The sequence below is a fragment of the Herpailurus yagouaroundi genome, unplaced genomic scaffold (genome assembly GCF_014898765.1).
Source record: "Herpailurus yagouaroundi ecotype Mexico unplaced genomic scaffold, PumYag 67793, whole genome shotgun sequence".
In the NCBI taxonomy this organism is placed as follows: Eukaryota; Metazoa; Chordata; class Mammalia; order Carnivora; family Felidae; genus Herpailurus; species Herpailurus yagouaroundi.
Window position 1 is genome coordinate 22,264,277 of NW_024420586.1, and position 26,247 is coordinate 22,290,523.

The 26,247-nt window shown below is 37.0% G+C and overlaps 1 protein-coding gene across 7 annotated transcripts in view; it reads left to right on the forward strand.

The window, feature by feature from the left end:
- KDM6A (lysine demethylase 6A) overlaps positions 1-26,247 on the forward strand; it is a 210,981-nt gene that overhangs the window by 130,423 nt on the left and 54,311 nt on the right. For all 7 annotated transcript variants that reach the window (XM_040468962.1, XM_040468963.1, XM_040468965.1 and 4 more), the window contains exons 9-10: positions 20,031-20,124; positions 22,858-22,984. In XM_040468962.1, the coding sequence (XP_040324896.1) occupies positions 20,031-20,124; positions 22,858-22,984 (221 nt within the window). The remainder of the gene's footprint in view (positions 1-20,030; positions 20,125-22,857; positions 22,985-26,247) is intronic.

The window sequence follows — 26,247 nt, forward strand, 5'->3', positions numbered from 1 at the left end:
AGAAGAATTTATGCACCCTACTAATCTAGGGATTTTATCAACCTTGAGAAGATGCTTGTGAGAATTACATCAGCTTGTGGATCAGCCTTTACCTGCCAATGCTAATCCCAGCTTCTGCCAACTGCTGATTTTTGCCAAATCAGCAAGGGCCCCGGGGGGAAAGCAGCTACAGAAATCAGGTTCCTCTCCAAACTTGTTCTTTCTTTGGAGTCGTAGCCCCTTCTGTTCTCATTACCTCAGGAGCTCTCTGCTGCCTTCAAAATGAGAAGTTCTGATTTTTTTTTTTTTCCCTGAACTTTTCTAGTTCTTAGTGAACTTTGGCAATAGCCAAAGCCGAAGTTTCCTCACTTTTATTTTTAATGAGAGTTTTTGCTGGTGGTGGAATTATCTTATTTGACCACTTTGAAATTTACATTCCATTGTCTTCTGGCTTTCATTGTTTCTCATGAGAAATTGTCTGTTAGTGTTAATTTTTTTAATCTTGTGAAGGTAATATGGGGACAGGGCCCTCCCTCCATCGATTCTTTCATTTGATACATTGTAGTTCCCATTAAGATTAAACAAAACAAAACCAGAAGAACAAAATTCATGGCAAGGAGACTGTGTAATTATTAGGTGACAAAAGATGACACTGTAAGCATATGAAAAATGCTTATACTTTTCTATACTCCCTATAGAAAGTAACTTTTTTATAGTTCAGCTAATTGTAGGAATATTTATAAATACGGAATTTTGAAATGTAAATTTAAGTAGTCCTATACGGTTAATGGCCACTGCTAGGTACTCAAAATAATTGAATTAAAGTTTCTTTATATAAAAAGTCTCCCTGCTAATAAATGTAGACATTATTTAGTATCACTTTACAAACCCCGAGGGCCCTATACCCACATTACCTTTACAGGGTTAAACAATAAGACGGTGATTAAGACAGAAAAGTGAGGGAATACTTTTTTTACAAGAGTGGTTAAGGAAGGCCTCTCTGAGCAGGAGCTATTTGGGCTGAGCCCAGAAATGTTTTGGTTAAATTTAATCATAAATATGGGTTAGGGTTACTTTATTTTTTAGCATTTTAAAAAATGTTTTAATTTTTATTTTTGAGAGAGAGAGAGCACATCCATGCATGAGTTGGGGAGGGGCAGAGAGAGTGGGGGACAGAGGATCTGAAGTAGGCTCTGCGTTGACAGGACAGAGCCCGATGTGGGACTCAAACTCATGAACAGTGAGATCGTGACCTGAGCCAAAGTCAGATGCTTAACCGAATGAGCCACCCAGGTGCCTCTAAGCTTTACTGAGGTGTAACCAACAAATAAAATTGTAAGATAAACTGCACAGTGTGATGATTTGATACGCGCGCGCGCACACACACACACACACACACACACACACACACACACACACACTGAAAGGATTTCTGCAATTACACGCATTGCATTGAGTAAATTAACACACCTGTCACCTCACCTACCACTCCCCACCCCCGCCAGATTCTACATATAAGTGATACCATAAAGTATTTGTCTTCCTCTGTCTGGCTAATTTCACTTAGCATAATGACTTCCACGTTCACCCATGTTGTTGCAAATGACAGAATTTCCTTCTCTTTTAAGGCTGAAATACTATTCCATTATATTTATATACCACAGTTTCTTCACCCATCTTTCCACCAACACTTAGGTCGTTTCCATGCCTTGGCTGTTGTCAGTGATGCTGCATTGAGCATGGGAATACAGATATATCTCTTGGAGATAATGGCTTTGTTTCCTTTGAAAATCTATCCAGAAGTGGGATTGCTGGATGATACAATAGTTCTATTTGGGTATGGATAATTTTAATGGGATGTCATCTCCCACACACCTGTTTTTACTAGATTTAACAATTAGATTCTCATAGGTTGCTCGGTGTATTGTCATACCATCTCTAAATACATTTTATTTCTCTGTATAATGTCATATGTCCAAGTATAGACACATATTATGTCATGTTAGGAATTGTTCTTGGAAAGCTATATCAGTTATTCTTTTCACATTCACATTTAAGTTCCATTTAGTCAACCTAGAGTGTAATATTAGTTTCAGGTGTACTATATAGTGATTCAGCACTTCCATACAACATGGGGTGCTCATCATAGGAAGTGCAATCTTTGATCCCCATCACCTGTTTCACCACCCCCCCCCCCCCCCCTTCCCTTCCCTTCTGGTAACCATCAGTTTGTTCTCTATAGTTATAAAGAGCTTGTTTCTTGGTTTACCTCTCCCTTTCTTTTTTCCTTTGCTCGTTTGTTTCTTAAAATCCACATAAGAGATACGGTATTTGTCTTTCTCTGACTGACTTATTTCATTTAGCAGAATACTCTCTAGCTTCATCCACATGGTTACCAGTGACAGGATTCCATTCTCTTTCATGACTGAATAATATTCCATAGTATTTATATATATACCACATCTTCATCCATTCATCGATGGATACTTGGACTGTTTCCATAATTTGGCTATTGTAGGTAATGTTGCTGTAAACATAGGGGTGCATGTATCTCTTTGAATTAGTATTATTGCATTTGGGTAAATACTTAGTAGTGCAATTGCTGGATGGTAGGGTACTTCTATTTTTAACTTTTTGAGGGACCACCACACTGTTTTCCAGAGCGGCTGCACCAGTTTGCATTCCCACCAAACAGTGCAAGAGGGTTCCCATTTTACCACATCCTCACCAATGCCTGTTGTTTCTTGTATTGTTGATTTTAGCCATTCTGACAGGTGTGAGGTGATCTCTCATTGTAGTTTTGATTTGCATTTCCCTGGTGATGAGAAATGTTGAGCATCGTTTCATGTGTCTTTTGGCCATCTGTGTGCCTTCTTTGGAAAAATGTGTATTCATGTCTTCTGCCCATTTTTCAATTGGATAATTTGTGTTTGGGGTGTTTATTGTATAAGATTTTTATATATTTTGCATAGTAACCCTTTATCAGCTATGTCATTTGCAAATATCTTCTCCCATTCTGTAGGTTGCCTTTCAATTTTGATGACTGTTTCCTTTGCTGTGGAGAAGCTTTTTATTTGGAGGTAGTCCCAATAGTTTATTTTTGCTTTTGTTTCCCTTGCCGCTTGCCGCAGGAGCCCTATCTAGTAGAAAGTTGCTATGGCTGATGTCAAGGAAATTACTGCCAGTGTTTTTTTCAAGGACTCTTATGGTTTCAGGTTTCACATTTAGGTCTTTAATCCGTTTTGAGTTTATCTTTGTGTGCGGTGAAAGAGAATGGTCCAGGTTCATTCTTTTGCATGTTGTTCAATTTACCAACACCATTTGTTAAAGAGACCGTCTTTTCCCATTGGATATTCTTTTCTGCTTTGTCAAACGTTAATTGGCCGTATAATTGTGGATTCATTTCTGGGTTTTTTATTCTGTTCTGTTGATCTATGTGTCTATTTTTGTGCCAGTACCATACTGTTTTGATCACTGCAGCTTTGTAATATAACTTAAGGTCCAGAATTATGCCTCCAGCTATGTTTTTCTTTTTCAAGGTTTCTTTGGCTATTCGTTGGTCTTTTGGGGTTCCCTACAAATTTTAGGATTGTTTGTTCCAACTCTCTGAAAAAAGCTCTTGGTATTTTGATAAGGATTGCATTAAATCTGTAGATTGCTTTGGGTATTATAGGCATTATAAAAATATTTGTTCTTCTAATCCATGGGAATGGCATGTCTTTCCACTTCTTTGTGTCATCATCCAGTTTCTTTCATCAGTATTTTATAGTTTTCGAGTACAGGTCTTTCACCTCTTTGGTTAGGTTTATTCCTAGGTATCTTGTTGTTTCTGGTGCAATTGTAAATGAAATTAGTTCCTTAATTTCTGTTTCTGCTGCTCATTTTTGGTGTATAGCAGTGCAACAGAGTTTTGTATGTTGGTTTTGTATCCTACAGCTTTACTGAAGTTAGCAGTTTTTGCAGTTTTTTGATGGACTCTTGGGTTTTCTATGTATAGCACCATGTCATCTGCAAATAGTGAAAGTTTTACTTCTTCCTTGCCAATTTGGATGCCTTTTTATTTCTTTATATTGACCAACATTGTGTGTAACAGAAGGGGTGAGAGTGGACATCCCTGTTTTGTTCCGGATCGTAGAAGAAAGGCTCTCAGGTTTTCCCCATTTAGGGTGATGTTAAATGTGAGGTTTTTCATATATGGCCTTTATTATGTTGAGGTGTGTTTCCTCTCACCCTGCTTTTTTGAGAGATTTTATCATAAGTGGATGCTGTACTTTATCAAATGCTTTTTCTGCGTCTGTTGAAATAATCCTGTAGTTCTTATCCTTTCTCTTGTTAATGTGATTTATCACATTGATTTGTGAATATTGAACCACCCTTGCAACTTGATCATGGTGAATGATTTTTTTTTTCCCCCTGTATTGTTGGATTTGCTTTGCTAGTGTTTTGCTGAGGATTTTTCATCAGTGTTCATCAGAGATATTGATCCGTAGTTCTCTTTTTTTGTGTCTTTATCTGGCTTTGGTATCTGGTTAATGCTGGTCTCATAGAATAAATGTGTAAGTTTTCCTTCCTTTTCTCTTTTTTGGAATCCTTTGAGGAGAACTCTTCTTAAAATGTTTTGTAGAATTCACCTGTGAAGCCATCTTCTCCTGTACTTTGTTTGGGGGAGTTTTTCGATTACTGAATCAATTTCTTTGTTGGATTGGATTGGTCTACTCATGGTTTCTATTTCGTCCTATTTCAGTTTTGGTAATTTATATCTAGGAATTTATTTCTTCCAGGTTGTCCAATTTGTCGGCATATAGATTTTCATAATAATAATCTTATAATTGTTTGTATTTCTGTGGTGTGGGTTGTTATTCCTCCTGTCTCATTTGTGATTTTATTTTTGCATTTTTAAAAAAAATTTTTAAAGTACTTTTTTATGTTTATTTTTGAGAGAGAGACAGAGAGAGAGAGAGAGAGAGAGAGAGAGAGAGAGAGAGAGATGTGGGGGAGGGGCAGAGAGAGGGAGACAGAGGATCTGAAGTGGGCTCTGCACTGACAGCAGAGAGTCCGATGTGGAGCTTGCACTCACGAACCATGAGATCATGACCTGAGCCGAAGTGAGATGCTTAATTGACTGAGCCATACAGGCACCCCTCATTTGTGATTGTGTGTGTGTGTGTGTGTGTGTGTGTGTATTTTCTTTTTGACGAATCTGGCTAGAGGTTAATAAATTTTACTATTTTTTTCCAAGAACCAGCCCCTGGTTTCATGATCTCTGTTGTTTTGTTAGTTTCTATATCATTTATTTCTGCTCTAATTTTTATTATTTTCTTCCTTCTGCTGGCTTTAGGCTTCATTTATTCCTTTTCTAGCTCTTTTAGGTAGAAGGCTAGGTTGTTTATTTGAGTGTTTTCTTCTTGAGGTAGGGGCGTGTGTATTGCTATGTACTTCCCTCTTAGAACTTCTTTTGCTGCATCCCAAAGGTTTGGGGCTGTTGTGTTTTCATTTTCATTTGTTTCATACATTTTTTATTTCTTCTTTGATTGACTGGTTGACCCATTCATTGTTTAGTATCATGTTACTTAACCTGTGTGTATTTGTGGTCTTTTCAGAGTTTTTCTTGTGGTTGACTTCTAGTTTCATAGTATTGTGGTCAGAAAAGGTGCATGGTATGACTTTGATCTTCTTGAGTTTGTTGAGTCCTGTTTTGTGGCCTAATATGTGATCTGTTCTGCAGAATGTCCTATGTGCACTTGAATAGAATATGTATTCTGTTGTTTCAGGATGCAGTGTTCTGAACATATCTGTTAAATCCATCCGATCCATTGTGTCCTTCAAATCCATTGTTTCCTTGTTGATTTTCTGTCTAAATGATCTGTTCATTGATGTAAGTGGGATGTTAAAGTCCCCTATTATTATCGTATTATTATGGATTGGTTTCTTTACGTTTGTTATTGTGTTTTATTTATTTATTTATTTTTCAACGTTTATTTATTTTTGGGACAGAGAGAGACAGAGCATGAACGGGAGAGGGTCAGAGAGAGGGAAACTCAGAATCGGAAACAGGCTCCAGGCTCTGAGCCATCAGCCCAGAGCCTGACGCGGGGCTCGAACTCACGGACCGCGAGCTCATGACCTGGCTGAAGTCGGACGCTTAACCGACTGCGCCACCCAGGCGCCCCTGTTATTGTGTTTTAAAGTCTAGTTTGTTGGATATAAGTATTGCTACTCAAACTTTCTTTTGACATTCATTTGCACGATAAATGCTTCTCCACCCCCTCAGTTTCCATCTGCATGTGTCTTTAGGTCTAAAAGGAGTCTCTTGTAGGCAGCATATAGATGGGTTTTGTTCTTTTATCCATTCTATCACCTGATGGCTTTTGATTGGAGCATTTAGTCCATTTACATTCAAAGTAATTGTTGATAGATATGTATTTATTGCCATTTTATTGCTTGTGTTTGTTTCTGGAGATTTTCTCTGATTCTTTCATGGTGTGCTGGTTTTCTTTATTGCCTTACTTGGATTTCTTTTTATTCATTGCATATCTATTACTATTCTTTTACTTGTGGTTATCTCTAGGTTAATATATGACCTCTTCTGCCTATAACTGTCTACATTGTTGATGGTCGTTTAAATTTGAACTCATTCTACTCTTGTCCTCCCCACGTTTTAGGTATATGTTGTTATATTTTACATCCTTTTAGTTTGACTGAGTTTTTAATAGAAATCTTCTTTTTACTGCTTTTGTGTTTCCTACCTTCATACTGTCAATTTTGGTTTTTCTTTTCCACTCACAGAGTCCCGTGTAAGTATTTGCTGGAGAAGTGGCTTAGTGGTCACAAACTCCTTTAGTTTTTGTTTGTCTGTCGAACTCTTTATTTCTCCTTCTGTTTTGAATGTTAGCCTTGCTGGATAGGGCATTCTTGGTGGCAGATTTTTTCCACTCACCATTTTGAATATATCATGCCAGTCCCTTCTGGCTTGGAGAATTTCTGCTGAAAAATCTGCTTGATAGCCTCATGGGTTTTCCATTATAAGTAACTGTCGTTTAAAAAAAAATTTTTTTTGTCACTACATTTGCCAGTTTAATTATAATATTTCTTGGTGTAGGTCTGCTTTTGTTGTTTTGATGGAGTCACTGAGTTCCCTACATCTGTTCTCATGTTGCATAATTATTCTTTCTCTCTTTTGTTCAGCTTCATTACTGAGTCTTCTTAGTCATTAATTCATTCCTCTGCTTCTTCCAGCCTGCTGTTCATTGCATCAGTCCTGTTTCTAATCTCATTTTTACACTCTTTCTAATCTCATAATTACACTCTTCATCTCTGATTGATTCTAACTCTTTTATTTCTGTGGTAAGGGTCTCACTGATGTCTTCCATTCTTTTCTCATGTCCAGTTAGTATCCTTATGGTCATTGATTTAAGTTCTCCATCAGTTCTGTTACTTATATCTGTTTCACCTAGATCTCTGGCCATGACCTTATCTTGTTCTTTCATTCGAGATAAATTTCTGTGTTCTCATTTTGTCTAAGTCTCTGCCTTCTTTTATGTTAGAAAAGCCACTTGTGTCTCATGATCCTGAACTTAATGGCCTTATGAAGAAGATGTCATGTAGTGTCCAGGGCCTGGCACTTCAGGGAATGTATCTGCTGTGTGCTGTATGCACTCTGCTATTGTGTCGTGGCTGCTTTCTCCTTCAGGCCGGTCATCTGCAGAGACTTTTCTTTGCTTGTTGTAGGCAGTTTGTGTCCCTGGCCTGAATGCAGCAGGTTTTAACTAGGTGTGCCCTGGTCTGCTTGTGAAATGAGAACTGTCATCACCTCCACTGGAACTGAGACCCTGCAGAACTTTGTGGTCAGGGCATGTGGTGTGGGCAGGAGTTTGTGCTGTTCTTCTGGGGGAGGGGCCCATGGCACTGGGGCTGAGGTAAGTGTGACTGATAAAGGGCAGTTCCACCAGAGTGGGGAGGGGGGTGGGGCTTAATGTAAGTAATTTAGGCAGCTAGTATCCCTGTTGCACTGGTTCTTGCTAGTGGCTCTGTGCTTATGCCGAGTGGTGGGAGTGTGGGGGGAGAATGGTGCCAGCCAGCTACTTTGTTCCTGGAGACATCTCTCTGTGAACACTGCTTCTCATGGGCATGCTCTGAGAGGAGCAGATCATCTTCCCACTGCGTTCCCCAGGCGCTCTTCAGATAGCTGTGTCCATGCTGTGTGTGCCTGGGTTGTTTGCCTGCTGTCTCTCCAAGAGCAGTCCTGATGCCTCTGGACTCTCGCAGAGGCCAGCCCAGCCCACTGATACTTTAAATTTTCGATTTAAGGCCATCTGGTTGCAAGAACTCATGAAATTCAGTCCTTCTCATTTTCCAATCCAGTGGCCATAGGGAAACATTCTCCTTGTGCATTCCCTTGTGCTCTGATCTCACTCTCACTCTTCTCTCCAGCCACAGCTCTCTCTGCTCTGCAGCAGCCAATATCGATTTCTCCTCTAAATCATGTCTGCACTTTCTACCTTGTTTAATGTGACTTCTTCTCTACCTTGAGTTGTGGAGTTTGTTCTGCCAGTCTTCAGGTTGATTTCTGGGGCATTTAGAATGATTTGTACAAAGTTTTCTATTTGTGTTTGGAAGCAAGCCAAGGGTTCTCCTGCTTTGCTGCCATCTTCGAGGGAAGTCCTATATCATTTATTTAATGTAGCTTTCCCTATTTATTTGTGTGTGTGTGTGTGTGTGTGTGTGTGTGTAAATGTATATTTATTTAAATTTACATCCAAGTTAGCATAGTGTGCAATAATGATTTCAGGAGTAGAATCCAGTGATTCATCCCCTACATAAAACACCCAGTGCTCATCCCAACAAGTGTCCTTCTTAATGTCCCTTGGCCATTTAGCCCATCCCCCCACCCATAACCCCTCCATCGCCCTAAGTTTGTTCTCGGTATTTAAGAGTCTCTTATGTTTTGCCCCCCTCCCTGTTTTTATGGTATTTTTGTTGCCCTTCCCTTATTTCATCTCTTTTGTATCTTAAATTCCACATATGAGTGAAGTCATATGATATTTGTCTTCCTCTAATTTCGCTTAGCATAATACACTCTAGTTCCATCCACATCGTTGCAAATGGCAAGATTTCATTCATTTTGATCGCTGAGTAATATTCCTGTGTATGTGTATGTGCACACACACATATATATACATATATACATACACATACAAACACACACACACACACACACACACATACATACATACCACATCTTCTTTATCCATTTATCTGTTGATGGACATTTGGACTCTTTCCATACTTTGGCTATTGTCGATAGTGGTGCTATAAACCTTGGGATGCATGTGCCTCTTCAAAACAGACACCTGCATCCTTTGGATAAGTACCTAGTAGTGCAATTACTGGGTCATAGAGTAGTTCAGTTTTTAAGTTTTGAGCAACCTCCATACTGTTTTCCAGAGTGGCTGCATCAGTTTGCATTCCCACCAGCAGTGCAAAAGCGTTCCTTTCTTCTGCCATCCTCGCCAACATCTGTTGTTGCCCGAGTTGTTAATGTTAGCCATTCTGACAGGTGTAAGGTGGTATCTCACTGTGGTTTTGATTTGTATTTCCCTGATGATGAGTGATGTTGAGCATCTTTTCATGTGTCTGTTAGCCATCTAGATGTCTTCTTTGGAAAAGTGTCGTCTATTCACGTCTTATGCCCATTTCTTCACTGGGCTGTTTGTTTTTTGGGTGTTGAGTTTGATAAGTTCTTTATAGATTTTGATAGTTCTTTATAGATAACCCTTTATCTGATATATCATTTGCAAATATCTTCTCCCATTCCATCAGTTGCCTTTTAGTTTTGCTGATTGTTACCTTCTCTGTGCAGAAAAGAAGCTTTTTATCTTCATGAGGTCCCAGTAGTTCATTTTTGCTTTTGTTTCCCTTGCCTGAAGTTACTGTGGCTGAGGTCAAAGAGGTTTTTGCCTGCTTTCTCCTCTAGGATTTTGATGGCTTCCTGTCTTCTATTTAGGTCTTTCATCCATTTTGAGTTTATTTTTGTATATGGTATAAGAAAGTGGTCCAGGTTCATTCTTCTGCAGGTCGCTGTCCAGTTTTCCCAGCACTACTTGCTGAAGAGACTGTCTTTATTCCATTGGATATTCTTTCTTGCTTTGTCAAAGATGGCCATACATTTGTGGGTCCATTTTTGGGTTCTCTGTTCCATTGATTTAAGTGTCTGTTTTTGTGTCAGTGCCATGCTGTCTTGTAACAGCTTTGTAACACATCTTGAAGTCTGGAATTGTAGCTTTCCCATTTTATTAGCTGAGACCTGTAGAACCACTTTTTTTCTAAAATTGTTTTAAATGTTTATTATTTTTGAGAGAGAGAAAGAAAGAGAACAAGAGCGAGAACGAGAACACAAAGCGGGGAGGGGGCAGAGAGAGGGAGACACAGAATCTGAAGCAGGTTCCAGGCTCCGAGCTGTCAGCACCAGAGCCTGATGCGGGGCTCGAACTCATGAACTGTGAGATCATGTCAGACACTTAACCGACTGAGCCACCCAGGTGCCCCATAGAACCACTTTATTTTCTAATAGTAATAGTACTAATTGCCCCCCCCCCCCTTGAATTTAATTAAATAACTTGAACAGTTTGCCATCTAAATGCTTATTAGTCTTGAGTCGGTTGAGTGCCTGACTCTTGATTGTGGCTCAGGTGTCAGGCTCCGCACTGACCGTGTAGGGCCCGCTTGGGATTCTCTCTGTCCCTTTCTCTGCCCGGCCCCTGTTCACATATACGTGTGTGTGTGTGTGTGTGTGTGTGTGTGTGTGTGTGTGTGTGTATACACGTGCTCTCTTTCTCAAAATAAATAAATAAACATTAAAAAATACTTATTAGTCTTTATGGATGAAAGATACAGAATTTTCCTTTTTAATTTTGTCATTAAGACATTACTTATTTTTGAATAGATAACCCAAAATGAAAGTGCCTGAAAGAATACTTGCTGAAGCCTCATCCTCATTCCTTTTCTGTAACAAACTATTCCACTCCCCCAAAGGTACTAGTGTTTTTCATATCCTTCCAGAGAAATCCACATATATATAAGCAAATCCATGTATGTGTTTGCACATATATTCGTTTTTCTTTATTTTATTGAAATATTAGCCAAATATGTGAATTCTCTCTCAGCCTTGCTTAAATTGTTTAAGTTAGTATTATATTTTGGAAAACATACCCTGTTAGTACATGTGGAGCTGTAGTATATCCCTTTACATAGATGTACTGTAACTAATTTAACTATTTCCCCCTTGAGGGATAGTTACAAATAATGTTATTATGAATACCACGGTCTATAAGAATCATTAGTTTCATTTTTAACATTCACTTCTAACTGTCCGGCATTAATTTATTACCAAGGCACTGTAGATTGGCTTCATTTATATGTATTATAGAAATCCAAAAGTTCTGAAGAAAGAAAAATTCCAGCTGGTTTTTAAAGATGCATTAAGTATGCCATGAGCATGTTGGATTTATTTCACGAATTCAAGGATGATTCAGTTTAAGGAAATCTGTTAACAAAACAAAAATCAATGTAAGGAAAACTAACTGTATTGTGGGAAGGAAGAAAGATTTTTTAAAAGAAATTAACAATGTGAAAAGGAAAGCACAACTTAAACCTAATTAATAGGTCATAACCTTAGTACTCTCCAAAAATTGACAAAATAGATAATCCACTAGGTAAATTTGATCAAGGGAATAACAGAAAGCACATGTGCAAAATAAGATAACCATGGAAACAGAAGAAATTAGAACTATTATACAAGACTACTGAGCAAGTGAATTTGAAAATTAAATGAAATGGACTGCTTTCCAGGGAAATACAGATTAGCAAAATTGACGTCATTAGAGTTAGAAAGTTATAAAAAATCAGTTTCTACAAAAGAAATAGGAAAAATTAAGTAATGCCTTACAGAAAGCACCGTGGCCAGACGGTTTTACAGGGGAATTCTAAGCCTTTAAAGACCACATAATTTTAATGCTTTATAGGTCGTTCCAGAGCATTGGAAATAAGAAACTTCCTCATTTCTTTTCTTTTATTCTTTGTATTTTTTTTTTAAACGGGGAGAAGCTTTTAGCAGTTTTTAATCTGACTTGAATGACACTTGTGTTTGATAATAGAGTCCTTTCTGCACTTAATGACTCTATAGCATATTTAAAAATATATAATGGAAACAAAATCCTTGATTCTAAAAATTAACTACAGATCGTAGTGCTTTTGTATCGTCTTTTTTTCTATTGTAAAATATAGGACATAATTTTTACCGGTTTAGCCATTTTTACATCTATCATGTCATTAAGTACATTCACATTGTTGTGCAGCTGTTACTACCATTCATCTCCAGAACTTTTTCATCATCCCAGACTGAACTTGTACCCGTATTCAGCAATAAGTCCTCATTCCTCACTCCACTCAGCCCGTGACAACTATTATTCTATTTTCTGTCTCTGTGAGTTTAACTACTGCATGTAAGTGGAATCATACAGTATTTATTCTTTTGTGCCTTGTGCATTTCATTTAGCACGATATCTTTCACATTTGTACATGTTGTAGCATGTACGAGAACTTAACTCCTCTTTAAGGCTGCATAACATTTCATTGTGTGTACACACCACATTCTGTTTATCCATTCATCTATTGATGGACACTTGTGTGGCTTCTGCCTTTTGGCTGTTGTTGATAATGCAGCTATGAACATGAGTGTGCAAATATCTGTTTGAGTCCCTGCTTTTAATTCTTCTTGATACATAGTTAGAAGTGAAATTACTAGACCATGTGATAAGTCTTTTAAATTTTTTGAGGAACCATCATACTGTTTTTCCCCTTTTCTTTTTGAAGCAAATGTAACATCAATACCTGAACCTGATGAAAACAGTACAAAAAAGAGGCAATATCCAGACTAATATCACTAATGAATCTTGGTGTAAAAGTACTAAATAGAATTTTAGTAAACAAAGCCATTACCTCATTAAACAGATAATATACTATGACCGAGTGGTATTCATTCCAAGAATGCAAGATTGAATATTAGAAAATCCATTAGTATCAGGCATCATAATAATAGAACTAAAGGTAAAATCAGATTGCTAACACCATAGGTGCTGAAGACAAGCTTTTGACAAATTCAGTGATGTTTCCTAATTAAAAAAACTGTCCAAGTTGGAAATAGGAATTGAGTGCTATTTTTTTTTATCATGGTAAAATTCATATACTTTAGTGCCCAAATTAGTATCTCACTTCAGGGAAACACTAGAGACATTTTTGCAAAAATTAGGAACAAGGCAAAGATTCCTACTATCTCTATTACTCCTCGTTATTGAACTATAGGTGTTAGCTAGTACAATTAGACAAGAAAAATCAATTAGAGGCACAAATTAACATGAAGAAATTAATAACCTTCAACGACAGCATAATGTTAGAAAACATTCCCACTTGAGTATCCGCAAAGTAATTAAATATTTCACAATAAACTTAAAAGACATACTGTGACTCAGTAGCATAAAGATCTTGATTCTTCCTATGTTTATAAATATAACACAACATCAATAAAAAGTACTAACAAGCTTTTAAGGACTTTGGTAAGTTGATAATATGCTAGAATAGCCAGGAGAAGACTGTGGGGAAATTGTACAGGTTATACTGACTCTACTAGACAGTAAGATATACGATAAAACCTGTGTAATTCAAAGTGAGGCACTGGCATGTGAATAGACAGACCAGTGAAATATAGAAAGAACAGGAATACATCCAGGTACATAGAGAAATCAAGTGCTTGAGAAAGGTAATATCTTAAATTTCTGGGGCTAAGGTGGGTTTATTCATAAATGGATCAGGGACAACTAGGTAGCCATTTGTAAAAATATAAAATTAGACCCATGACCCAAGCTGTTCAAAAAAAAGAAACTAGAAATGAATTAGGGTCAAATGTAAAAAAATTTTGTACAAGTAAGTACTAGAAGTGAACATGAACTGTTCTTCAATCTTGATTTAGGAAAAGGCTTTCTAACTATGATCATTCTTTTTGTTTACTCTGCATTTTGGGCCAGTCAGTTTGAACAGTATAAAAATAAGTTCTGCACGACAAAAAAAAAAATACATAAATTTGAAGGAGACCTAGAGACTAGGAGAGAATGTTTGCAACATATGCCATGGACAAGGGGCTAATGCTCCTAATATATAACAAACTTAAAATTGGAAGGACAAAGGAATGAAAACCCAATAGGAAAATGGGAAAAAAGACACGAGTAGACACTTCACAGAAAATCTATAACAAGGTCGTTAAACATATGGCAAAGTGGTCAGATTCACTCAGAGAAATGCGAATTAAAGCAACACTGAAATATAATTCTCACATATCAGATTGGTGAAAATTATAAGTGGCTATGGGGAAACAGGCACTCTCATGCGTTGTGGTAATACAAACTGGTATGACCCATCTGGAACAGCATTTGGCAATCTAACCAAGCTGTATATGCACCTTTTGACTCAACAGCCTCACCTCTAGGAATCTACCTTTAAAATATACCTCCAAAACTCTGAAAATATATAGGCACCAGGATGTTGATCGGAGCGTTGTTTGTAATCACAAAATCTTGGAAACAACTCAAAGGCCCATTCATGGGAGAATGTTTGTATAAACTTTGGTACATTCGGGTAGTGGAGTTGCATGTAGAAAAGCATGAGGAAGAACTATGTGGATCACGACGTGGAGTGGTTTCCAGAATATACTACCGTGTGGGAAAAAAAAGAAAAGTGTAAAAGAGTATAATACGTAACCCTTTGTGGAAGAAAATACACATAGTAAAGCCAAGTATACATGTGCCGTTTGTGCAGAAGCCATACTGAATGGATAAACGAGAAACAGAGGAGATTGGTTACCCGGTGGAAGTGGTTGTGAATGAGGGAGCAGAGATGAGGACGAAGTGGAACTTCTCAAGTGTATACTTTTTGCATAGCTCTAACTCTGAGAACCTGGTGATGTTTCTCATACCCCAAAATTAGTTGAATAATTGAGACCAACCAGATGTGAGGTAGCCCGAAACAGAATGCAGGCAGGAACAAATAAAACTAACCAATGAATAACATAAGTTTAGTGAAGGGGGTGGAGATGAAAAGAACTAACCTCAGTAACTTTAGAGAATAGTATTTTGACTATAGTGTAAAGCTGGAGACAAGAACTGTAAACAGATCCCCTACTACAATTACTTTCTCACAGTGGCACGGATTAGGAGTTCTGTAACAGTTTTATGTAAATATTAGGAACAAGCAAGCAAGTAAGTGTATTGTGGATAATGAGAGCCAGGGTTTTCACTGTCAGAGCTTACAAATCAGGAAAGGCAAGGCGAGACTGAACTCTGGTGTTGGGTTGTAATTGGAGGTATCAGTACAAATATATGGGTATTTAGGAGTATGGATAGTTGGATAGAAATACAAGCTTGTGCGTGTGTGCATAAATATGTCTTCTAGCCCTGCTTACTGGGAGGGCTTGGAGGCAATGACCCATCTCAGCAGCGGTATGACTACATTAGCACCCAGATCTTCGTTTCTAAATACTATACTTAAATAAAAGGAACTGGGGATTCTTCAGGAAAAGTAGGTGATTCCAGGGTTTAGGCAAGGAAATTACAAGAGGAGCTCTAGAATATTTTACGGTGCCAAAAAGGAAGGAAGTGCTTAAAAAATGATGGGGGCGTGTGGAAAGAACACAGGAGTCAACTTAAGGGGATGGAGTTCCTAATCAGCAAATCTGACACAAGTTTAGAAACTAATTATGATAATGAGATATAAGATACAGAATAAAATATATTTGTTCATACTGAAATGAATATATAAATGAAGTAAATGAATATAAATGAATTTATATTTGTATATATTTGATTTTATTTGTATTCATTTACAAATGAACATAAGTTGAAAATAAATGCAAGAGGGGGGACACTTCTTTTTTTTTTTTTTTTAATGTTTATTTTTGAGAGAGTGAGAGCGTGAGCGGGGGAGGGGCAGAGAGAGAGGGAGACACAGAATCCGAAGCAGGCTCCAGGCTCTGAGCTGTCAGCACAGGGCCCTATGTGGGGCTGGACCTCCTGAACAGTGAGATCATGACCTGAGCCAAAGTCAGACGCTTAACCGACTGAGCCACCCAGGTGTTTGGGACACTTCTTATTGTAGAATTTCAATTAATGAATGAGGAATGATGAGTATCTCTTCACAAGATGCTTACTGATTTCAAAGGGACATTTTTCAACGTTTATTTATTTTTGGGACAGAGAGAGACAGAGCATGAACAGGGGAGGGGCAGAGAGAGAGGGAGACACAGAATCGGAAACAGGCTCCAGGCTCTGAGCCATCAGCCCAGAGCCCGACGCGGGGCTCGCACTCACGGACCGCGAGATCGTGACCTGGCCGAAGTTGGACGCTTAACCGACTGCGCCACCCAGGCGCCCCTCAAAGGGACATTTTTCAAAGTAACTAGCCAGTACCTTTTGTAAGTGTCAAGGTACTGAAAATCAAAAACGGGGGATCTGTTCCAGACTGGAGAAAAGTAAGGAGACATGCTACCTGAACATAGTGTGGGATCTTGGACCAGAAAAAGGACAGTATAATGGGAAAGTTGGTGAAATTGGAATAAATTATATAGTCAGTAGTATTTTATTATTGTTAATTTTGTCAGTCTTTTCATGTGTTTTGAAGCTCTTATTGTCATGTCATCCTGATGTCCTTTATCATTATGAAATACTCCTTTATCTCTGGTAATAATCTTTGCCCTGAAGCCTACTTTGATCTGAATTGGGTCACTTGAGCTTTCTAATGCTTAGTGTTTGCATGGTGTCTTTTTCATCCTTTTATTTCAACCTTCTTGTGTCTTTATATGTAATATCCACCTCTTAATAGTGTATTTTTGGCTCTTTTCTAAATCTTTTCTGGACATGTCTTGTTTGTTTAGAGTGTCTAGTCCGTTATATTTAATTTGGCTGTTAGTTTTTTTTGTTGTATCTTTGTATTTTGTTGTTTTTCTCTGGCTGTTTTCAGAGTTCTCTTTCCATTTGGTTTTTAAGAATTTGACGATGAAGTGCCCAGGGGTTGTTCTTTTTCTTATTTATACTACTTGTGGTTTTCTTAGTCTTTTGGATATAGTATTAGATGTCTTTCATCAGTTCTGGAAAGCTCTCAGCCATTATGTCTTATCTTTTCTGCCCTATTCCTCTCTTCTTCTAGAACCCCAATTACATGTATGGTAGACAGTCTGTTATTGCCTCATGTATCTTTGGATGGCCTTTAAAGTCTCCAATCTGCTATTCACTCTATCCAGTCATTTGTTTTTTTTATTTCAGATATTTTTCAGTTTTAGGATTTCTTTTTTTTTTTTTTTTTTTTTCCGTGCTCTAATTTCCTGCCCATTCATGCATTATGGTTATAGTTCCCTTATTGTCTCTGAATGTTGTTAAAATAGCTGCTTTAAAATTATTTGCACATTTCATCATCTGAGTAATGTCATGGCTGATTTTCATCAATTTCCTTTCCTTTTGAATATGGATAAAATGTTCCTGATTCTTCGTAGGTCTGGTAATTTTATCCTGGATATCATGAATAATACATTGTGGAGTGACTTTGTTATATTTTTCTGAAGAGTGATGTTTTTGTTTTATATCAGCCAGTTAATCTTACGCAAGTCACACTGTAAACTTGGCCACTCCTGTAGTGGACAGCGGCTGAAATCTCTTTCATTCTGTCAGGCTGCTGGACATCTACTGTGTTCGTGCATGTTCAGCAGTCAACAAGAGATTTAAGTAGAGTTTTAATTGCAGAATTTGGTGTTCTTTTTCTTTCCCTCTCTCCTTCCTGGGATTTCTCCTCTCACTTCCAGCTTTTGTGATAGCTTCAAAGTGTCTCCTCTGATTCTTCAAACTAGTAAGATTGCTGGTTTCTTTTGAGTTCTAGCCCAGGCACCAATTGGCACCTGCCTTCGGATGGAAATCCTAGTTTACTCATCCAGTGTCATGCCCTTTTGCTAAGTCTGTCTGGTTTCAGCCTGATTTTGGTTTCTCTCCAGGCTTTCTAACAGTTGACTTTTATATTTTATCCAGAACTTAAAGCCATCTGTGGAACAGCTACTCCAACATTACCAGAGGAAAAACTTTACTAAACATCTTTAAAGATAAACTCATCTTGATTTTCATATGCCATATATAATTGCTACTTAATGTTCTAGTGTATGCATCCATCATATTTTGTCTCCCTAGTGACATGGACCTAGGTTGTCCCTGAATTCCTGATACTGTGAACAGTACCATTTAGAACATTACCTGTGGAAAGGTTTCTTTGGCATCTTTGTCCCAAGAGTAAGCTTGCTGGATTGTAGTGTATCTGCATGCCTGTTTGCACACCTAATTTCATGCGTGAATCCTCTTCCAGCAGGGCGCACATACACATCCCCAACTTTGGATTTACCCAACTTTCTTATGTTTGCCATTCTGATGGGTAGATGGTGGTATCTCATTTAAACTTGCACTTCTAGAGATGTACACTTGTTCACATGGTTTTCACATTTTCTGTGTTGGTTTGTGTCCGTTGCCTGATTTTCTGCTATGTGGTTCAAACCAGATCTTTACTTCTCTCATGATTTGTGGTGTTTTGGCCATGTCAGATAAGTTCTTTACAGTCTCAAGGACATATTCCTGCCAGTATATGATTGAGGTAGAAATCCAACTTTGATTCTCAGTATGATGTAACCAAATTTTCAAGTGTGTCGTGTTTTGTTTTGTTTTTATTATTAGTGTTTAGAAATATGTTTTAGCATACCATTGGAAGGAATTGACCTGAATAACTTGGTCCTTATCTTGTATTAATTGTCTAAATGACTTTTTGAGATCAGATTAATATTTAGGGGGAACTAATTTAACTGATGAATAAAAGTTTATGTAATAACTTCTGTTAATCTCAGTGGCCAATTCTTTCAGATCTTTCCTGTGTTGACGTACTGTATTCATGTATTTCCTTATTTGTTTCCGTACTTCTTTGCTTATCTCATTTGATCTTTAGAACAACTCCAGATAGAAAGATTAGGTATTAACTCTGTTTTATGTATGTTGAATCTTTGTTTAAGTGATTTGCCTGAGGCTCCTACACCTGGTTTCAGATTTCTACCTCCTCCGTGTTTTGTTTTTTGTTTTTTTGTTTTTTTGAGAAGCATTTGTTTGCTCAGGCAGCCATGTACTATTGCTGATAATAATAGCCACTTCAATTCATTGTTCTGCTGAGTATGTTTTAAAGGTAATATTTATGAGATTTTCTTTTATTGGCTTATCCCTTTTTTCCTCCCTCCCCTTTTTCTTGGAGGAGTTGTCTTAAGCTTTATGACAGTAGTAGTAATGGGTTTTAGTCACACACATACTTTTTGAGGAGAGGGGTGTGCATAAATGGTTTTATTTAGAAATTTGCCAGTAGAACCTTAAATGTTGTGAACATTGTTAGACCATGAGAGGTTTGGTATCTTTAAAGCCATACGTATTATAAATTTTTTCATAGGCTATATACCAGTAACTATCCTTTCAACTTAGATTTTAACCGCTTTTGCACTTAGATTTTTTAAAGCACTCTTGACATATGTTCTGTTTCTGTTAAGTTGCTTGGGAACTTGGTGTTTCTAGGCAGATCATAACACTGGGAGGTAGAGTACTTCTCTAGCTTCATCAGTGTTCCTAAATAAAGTTGAAATTATTTGTTATTGAATAAGTTGAGATTATTTTAACAATTGAGATTTGGCAGATTCTTAAAAGGGCCTATTTTAATACTTTATTGTATCGAATGTTTTACTGGTGTTAATTGCTCTGAAACATGGCCTGTCCACAACTGTCTGGTGTAAAAGGAACGCTCTGTAATGGAACTAGCCTTTTTTCTTTCGGTTGGCTTAAGAAATATGCTAAAGTATCAGTATTATGTAGTAAATCTTAATATATGAGCAAATTCTTTAAAGATAATGCTTTTATTTTTCTTTGAATCCCTTTTTTTCTGCTTTTTAGAGGAAGTATCATTCTGCAAAGGAAGCTTATGAACAACTTTTGCAGACGGAAAACCTTTCTGCCCAAGTAAAGGCAACTGTCTTACAACAGTTAGGTATGTAATAATGGTGTACTATAAATATTTCTCTTTATGATTTTTCCATGTCAGAGATGGCAGATATGTGGCTCATGTATTCTATTCTCTTTTCCTTCCTTTACCCAGAGTTGATAGAATTAACTCGAACCCAGCATATTTCCCCTTTCAGCCAAGCATTGTCCATCTCACAGTCCATCTCATTACGGTTCTTCAGTGCAGTTGGTCCTTTTAAATTCTTAGAATTATTCTCTAGTACTTAACCCATGGGTGAGGGGGATTGAGTACTTCCTTTGTGCCAGATATGCTTAGCACTGAATGAAGTTAAGTGATTTGTGTAAAGTCACTTAGTGGTTGGTGAGCTTGCTTTCTTAGCCCTATCAATAATATTAACTAAAACATTTCATCGAAAAGTTGTGCAACATCTAATGGTATAGTTTTTGTACACATGTAATTCTTTTCTGATGTTGAAGAAATGTAGTCATTTGGATGACACATTAGTGTCACTCTGACCAAGAAGATAGTGATTGAGTTCTCCACGTTTAATTTTGTTGCTTAGTTATTGGGTCATGTTTCTTATCTGTATATGGTGTTTGGGTCCCCCCCTCCCCCTAGCTTTTGTTTATTTGTTTTTGGTCTGGGCAAATAATTTATTCTTAATTTTTAACCAACATTGTAGTAATATGAATGTTTTCATAATGTGACTATTTTTACATAATTTTAAAATTACTTAAGCCTAGATTTTATCACTGATCTTCATGATATTGATATGTATCATATGATTAATTATATAAAATAAACACATTACCTTAGTATAAAACTTTTGTTTCTAGGTTTGTTTTTAATTTAATCTCTGGTTAGAATTTTACTTGTGTTATCCATACTTTTAAGAATTATAGAAGTATTTGAATATTTGTTTTTAATAAGTTTACAGACCGTGTTTGAGTAGTGTGAATTCATATCTTCAAATTAAAACAAGTTCATTAGTATAGTAAAGAAAGATTTTGTGCAGTTCTTAAGTAAAAAGAACAAAGTGATACCTTTATCATAAGACAGCTTACTCATTCAGCTAATACTTGAATATGAGCTGTTTTGTTAATCCACACTATTCATAATCAAGTTTTTGTGCATTTCAGCTGCAGTGAGGAATGTGTCAATAGTAAAAATGCATACACCTTTTAAATTTAAGACATAGATTGAAATAGTTTTGGTCTAGTTACGTGTGAATCACTTGTCCTCTTTGGCATTGGCTTACCGTATTTCGAAGTATAGAAGTATAATAAACTTTTCATGCTTTTGAAAGGAAAAACACTTCTCCTAATTAAGTCTAATTTATGCCTGTGTATCAGTCCTTCCTACTTGCTTGTCACTGCTGCTTCAGCAGCTCCTTTTAGAGCCTGTTTCTCTAGGTTCCATTCTTACTAGTAATAGCAGGAGGTAAGAGGAACAGATGAATAAATGTAAATGTGTTATTGACATGTATTTCTGTAAAACATAGTAACGCAGTCCTTGAAATATATTTTGGAGCACAGCAACTATAATAAATGTCAGAAAATGAGGGTCCTTATTTGTTATATATAATATGGACTATACACAAAGAACAACGCTGATTTTTATGCACTTGAAATGATCCACAGCTGAAATATGACTTCCCCAGCAAATCAAATCAAATTATTCCTGTGTTGTCTTAAAAGTTTTAGAATACAGTATTGCATGATCCAATCTTTTGATAGCTTATATAACTATTATTTAATAAAAATTGTGCATATTTAAGGTGTACAACATGATGTTTTGGTACATCATGAAATGATTAGTATTGTCGAGCTAATCAACATATCCATCTCTGCACATAGTTACTATTTGTGTGTGGTGGGAGCACCTAAAACCTACTCTCTTAGCAAATTTCTATTAATATATTAGAGTATTATTAACTATAGTCATTCTGCTGTGCATTACTCTCTAGACTTACTCCTGCTACATAACTGTAACTTGTACCCTTGGACCAGTTTCTCCCCATTTCCCCTACCTCCCCATTCCTGGTAACCATCGGTCCACTGTCTGCTTCTAGATATTCAACTTTTTGAGATTCTACATATAATTGAGATTCTGCACAATCTATATTTATTGATTAAACATTTGTGGTACCCATTTTAAACCATTTTTATTTGCACCATTTAATATACTTAGACTTCAGTTTTATTTTTAAATAATTGTCAAATGCTGTACAGTTTTTATTTTAGATAAGTTATTAATATATGTGACCATTGCCAGTGAGATAGGGTTGTATGTGGGTGTTGTACTCTGAGCTATCATTGATTAAATCATCTTATATGTACTCCTTGGAAATAAACAATGGGTTAATAGACTGTCTTGGAGAGTCTTAAAATGCACATAAATTTTTACATGGAACAGTGAATTTTTATATTCTTTGTTTCATAACTTGGAATTTTTTCAAACACCAAAATTAGAAAAGAGGAACTGTAGTTTGTAATCTAAGTGTTAAGTCAGTACTTAAAATCGTTTTGGTTTCTCTGGAATAAAGTTCTTTATAGGTTTGACTGTACCTTCCTGTGAGAAACAGACTTCCTTATGGTCAGAATTGGCAGTTCTAAATTTTGGGAATGTGTGTGCCGAACTAAATGAATAAATTGACTGAAAAAAATTTTTTTTACTTATGTGTTTTCTGTTTGGTATTCTTAAAAACTGAAGAACAATTAAGTCATCTATGTAAATATTTTTAATCATTTACTGTAGGTTGGATGCATCACACTGTGGATCTTCTGGGAGATAAAGCCACCAAGGAAAGCTATGCTATTCAGTATCTCCAAAAGTCCTTGGAAGCAGATCCTAATTCTGGCCAGTCCTGGTATTTCCTCGGAAGGTGAGACTTAGCAGACACTTACACTATGCTTTTGTTTATTCCAGCTAAGAGATTGGAATTATGAGCTATATAATTTTGTTTATATTTATATTTGTTTATATTTATAACTTGATTAGTGTCTTTTCCTTTTTAAATATATTGTCGCAAAGATTTCTGGAAAGTTAAAGCTTCTGAATGTGATAGTTTTTCTCAGCATAATCTGGTCAGCCAGGACATTTCTTATTTTGCTTGTTGGATTTTCATTTGACTTGAATCATTGCTGGCTTTTAAAGACTTATCAGATAGTAATTCTTCATCCTAGTATTTAAATGCCTGTCCTTCTGATTTCTGTTATTTTTTTTTTATATGTCTGTTGAACAGAACCGAATTAATTTTTCATTCTGCCTGGTGACCACCAGTAGCCAGTGGAACCTTGCTATTTGTAATTTTGATTAATGATATATACATTAGAATGGACATATTTGATTAATAGTAGGTCTCAAATCGGTTCTACTTGAAATCTCACAGGGAGAAAGTGGATACATTATTATTGGATCTGTTGGAAAGGAGAAGTAACATGTAATGAAAATAGTGTTCTGCAAGTCTGTAAACTTTTCTCTGTACTTTAAATGCCTAAATTGTGCTCACTGATTATCTAAAATATACCTTATGTATGTGTATCTGATAGATTATATTTTGGGGACATTATTAGATCGTCTTTTGGTTCCTAACTGGTTTTAGCTTTTACGGTGTGGTGGAAAGATCAGTGTACTAGCAGCTGGGAGACTTGGATTTAGGTCTTGGCTAGGCTACTGTTTGTAGATCATGGGTGATACAGTTAAACTTTTTGATGCTTCAGTTTTCTTTTAACCTTTTAAATAAGAGGATTATATTAGATCAGTGGTTTTCATTGGGGGCCTATTTTGTCCCATAGGGGACATTTTATAATGTCTGGAGATACTTGGTTATATCACAACCGTGGGGAGCACTGCAAGCATCTAGTGGGATAGCCTCTACGACAAAAGATTACCTGACCCAAAATGTCAGTAGTGCCGAGGTTGAGAAACTCTGGTTATGGATTATCTGTTAGGTATCTTCTCACCCTAAAGGTTTCGATTTTATGATTTCTTTTGAAATTATCCTATTTTGTTTTAATTTTAAGCTCTTTGAGTGAATTTGCCATGTAATCCCATTAAGTTTTAGTATTTTGTATGGTTTCATTTTTCCTTTAAATTTAGCAAAGTGTGTTTGTATGAGATGGAATAGTGCTAAGATTTTTTAAGAAAGATGTTTGATTAGTCATTAATAATGTACAACAAGAGTTGGCTGGGAAAGTACCTATTTTTAGCAGAAATTTCCTAATACCTTCCAAGTCCTAGAAAATCATCTAATTTGGGTTGCTCACTAAAAAGCTTGAGAGTCCAAACTTTGTTTTTCTCTTTCACTGAAAGAAGATATTTGGGGGCAGAGACTGGAACCTACCATCTTTGTATACTGTCGACTAGCAGAGTGGCTATTGAGTGAATGCAGTAAATGAACTAACTGAACACCATTTGCTTTTCGAGCTAACACCATTGCTGCTGTTTAGTGTTGCACAGTGGGATGCTTCATACAGGGACTGGAAAGGAGATGGAGTACTGGGAAGTAGGGACTGCCTAGACTTTGTCTCTAGTGTTAACGTTTACATACGAAAATTTCTTTTTATACAGGTTAAAAGGCATGTGTAGTAGCAATTATTTTCATTTTGACCTAAGGTGAAGAATAGTAGCGGCTCAGTCAGTTAAGTGTCCGACTTTGGCTCGGGTCATGATCTCGTGGTTCATGAGTTTGAGCCCCTTGTCGGGCTCTGTGCTGACAGCTCAGAGCCTGGAGCCTGCTTTGGATTCTCTCTCTTTCTCTCTCTCTCTCTCTCTCTCTCTCTCTCAAAAATGAATAAACATTAAAAAAAATTTTTTTTAAGTTCTTAAAGCTCTGAATAAAGACCTCAGGTGTCAGTAAGCAACTTTGGGATTTGATGACCCTAATATTCTACGGCTTTTTATTACTTATGTTCACATTCAGATCTGTGTTGAAGATGTCCTTTGGCATGTGTATATCATAATAAAGGTGTAATGTGGTAATGCTCTCATAGTAGTACTAATCATTGGCAGTGTTATCACAGAACTATAGAATGTTAGAGCTAGGAGGGACCAGGGAGGTCACCTGCTTCACTCTGTAAACCCTGTTATTTTACAGATGTAGAAATAGAGTTCAGAGGAGTGAAATGGTTTATCTAAGGTTACAGTCACACAGGTAACTAAATCAGAACAGGAACTAGAGCCTAGGTTCACATATTGCTTTTTCAAAGACACAGGGCTGTCTCAGGGGCACTTAGTTAAGTTTTGCTAGAGGAAAAGTGGTTGGTGGTTGGACTGGGACATCTGTAGTTGGGCACATTGGTTTTCTACTTTTCACTTTGTAGGAATGGAATGTGAAAACATGAGTTTTGGGAATAACTGCTTGTTCCTCCCAGTGGTTAGGTAAATTTGTCTATAAATCCTGAGATTTGGCTTTGATTTAACAACAACAAACAGAACGTGTTTTCTACTATCTGTTAAGGATTCCCTTTCTTTGTGGTGTCTGTCCCTACATGGCGTTGTTCATAACTTCTCCTGAAGTTATTAACAAACTTTGTGGAAGTTTGCGGGTGCTCTCTGACATTGCCTTCTCTCAGTCACTGACATTTCTTATTACCCAGTCCACAAGATTAGTTATCCTTAGGCTTATTTTAACGTCTCCCTTGTAGGTGTCCTATATATATATTTTTAACATTTATTCATTTTTCGAGAGACAGAGCATGAGTGGGGGAGGGGGAGAGAGGGAGAGGGAGGGAGACAGAATCTGGAGCAGGCTCCAGGCTCTGAGCTGTCAGCACAGAGCCCGACATGGGGCTCGAACTCACGGACGGCGAGATCATGACCTGAGCTGAAGTCGGTTGCCCAACCGACTGAGCCGCCCAGGTGGCCCAGGTGGCCTGTATTCTTAAACCCTCTCTTCTATATGGATGAATTCCAAATCTAGATTTCTACATTTCGAGGTATTAAATTTCAGGACCACATCTCTTACTCTTTACCTAACATTATCTATTTTAGTGTTCTCATCTCACGTCAAAGTAAGCATATTTCAAAGCTCATTCATCATATTCTTTTCCAAACCAGCTCTTCTCCTTTTATTTTTGTCAATGATGTCACCATTTCTTTTTTAACTCTCTTTGATCAGGCTTAAAAACTAAGTTATAAGCCCCT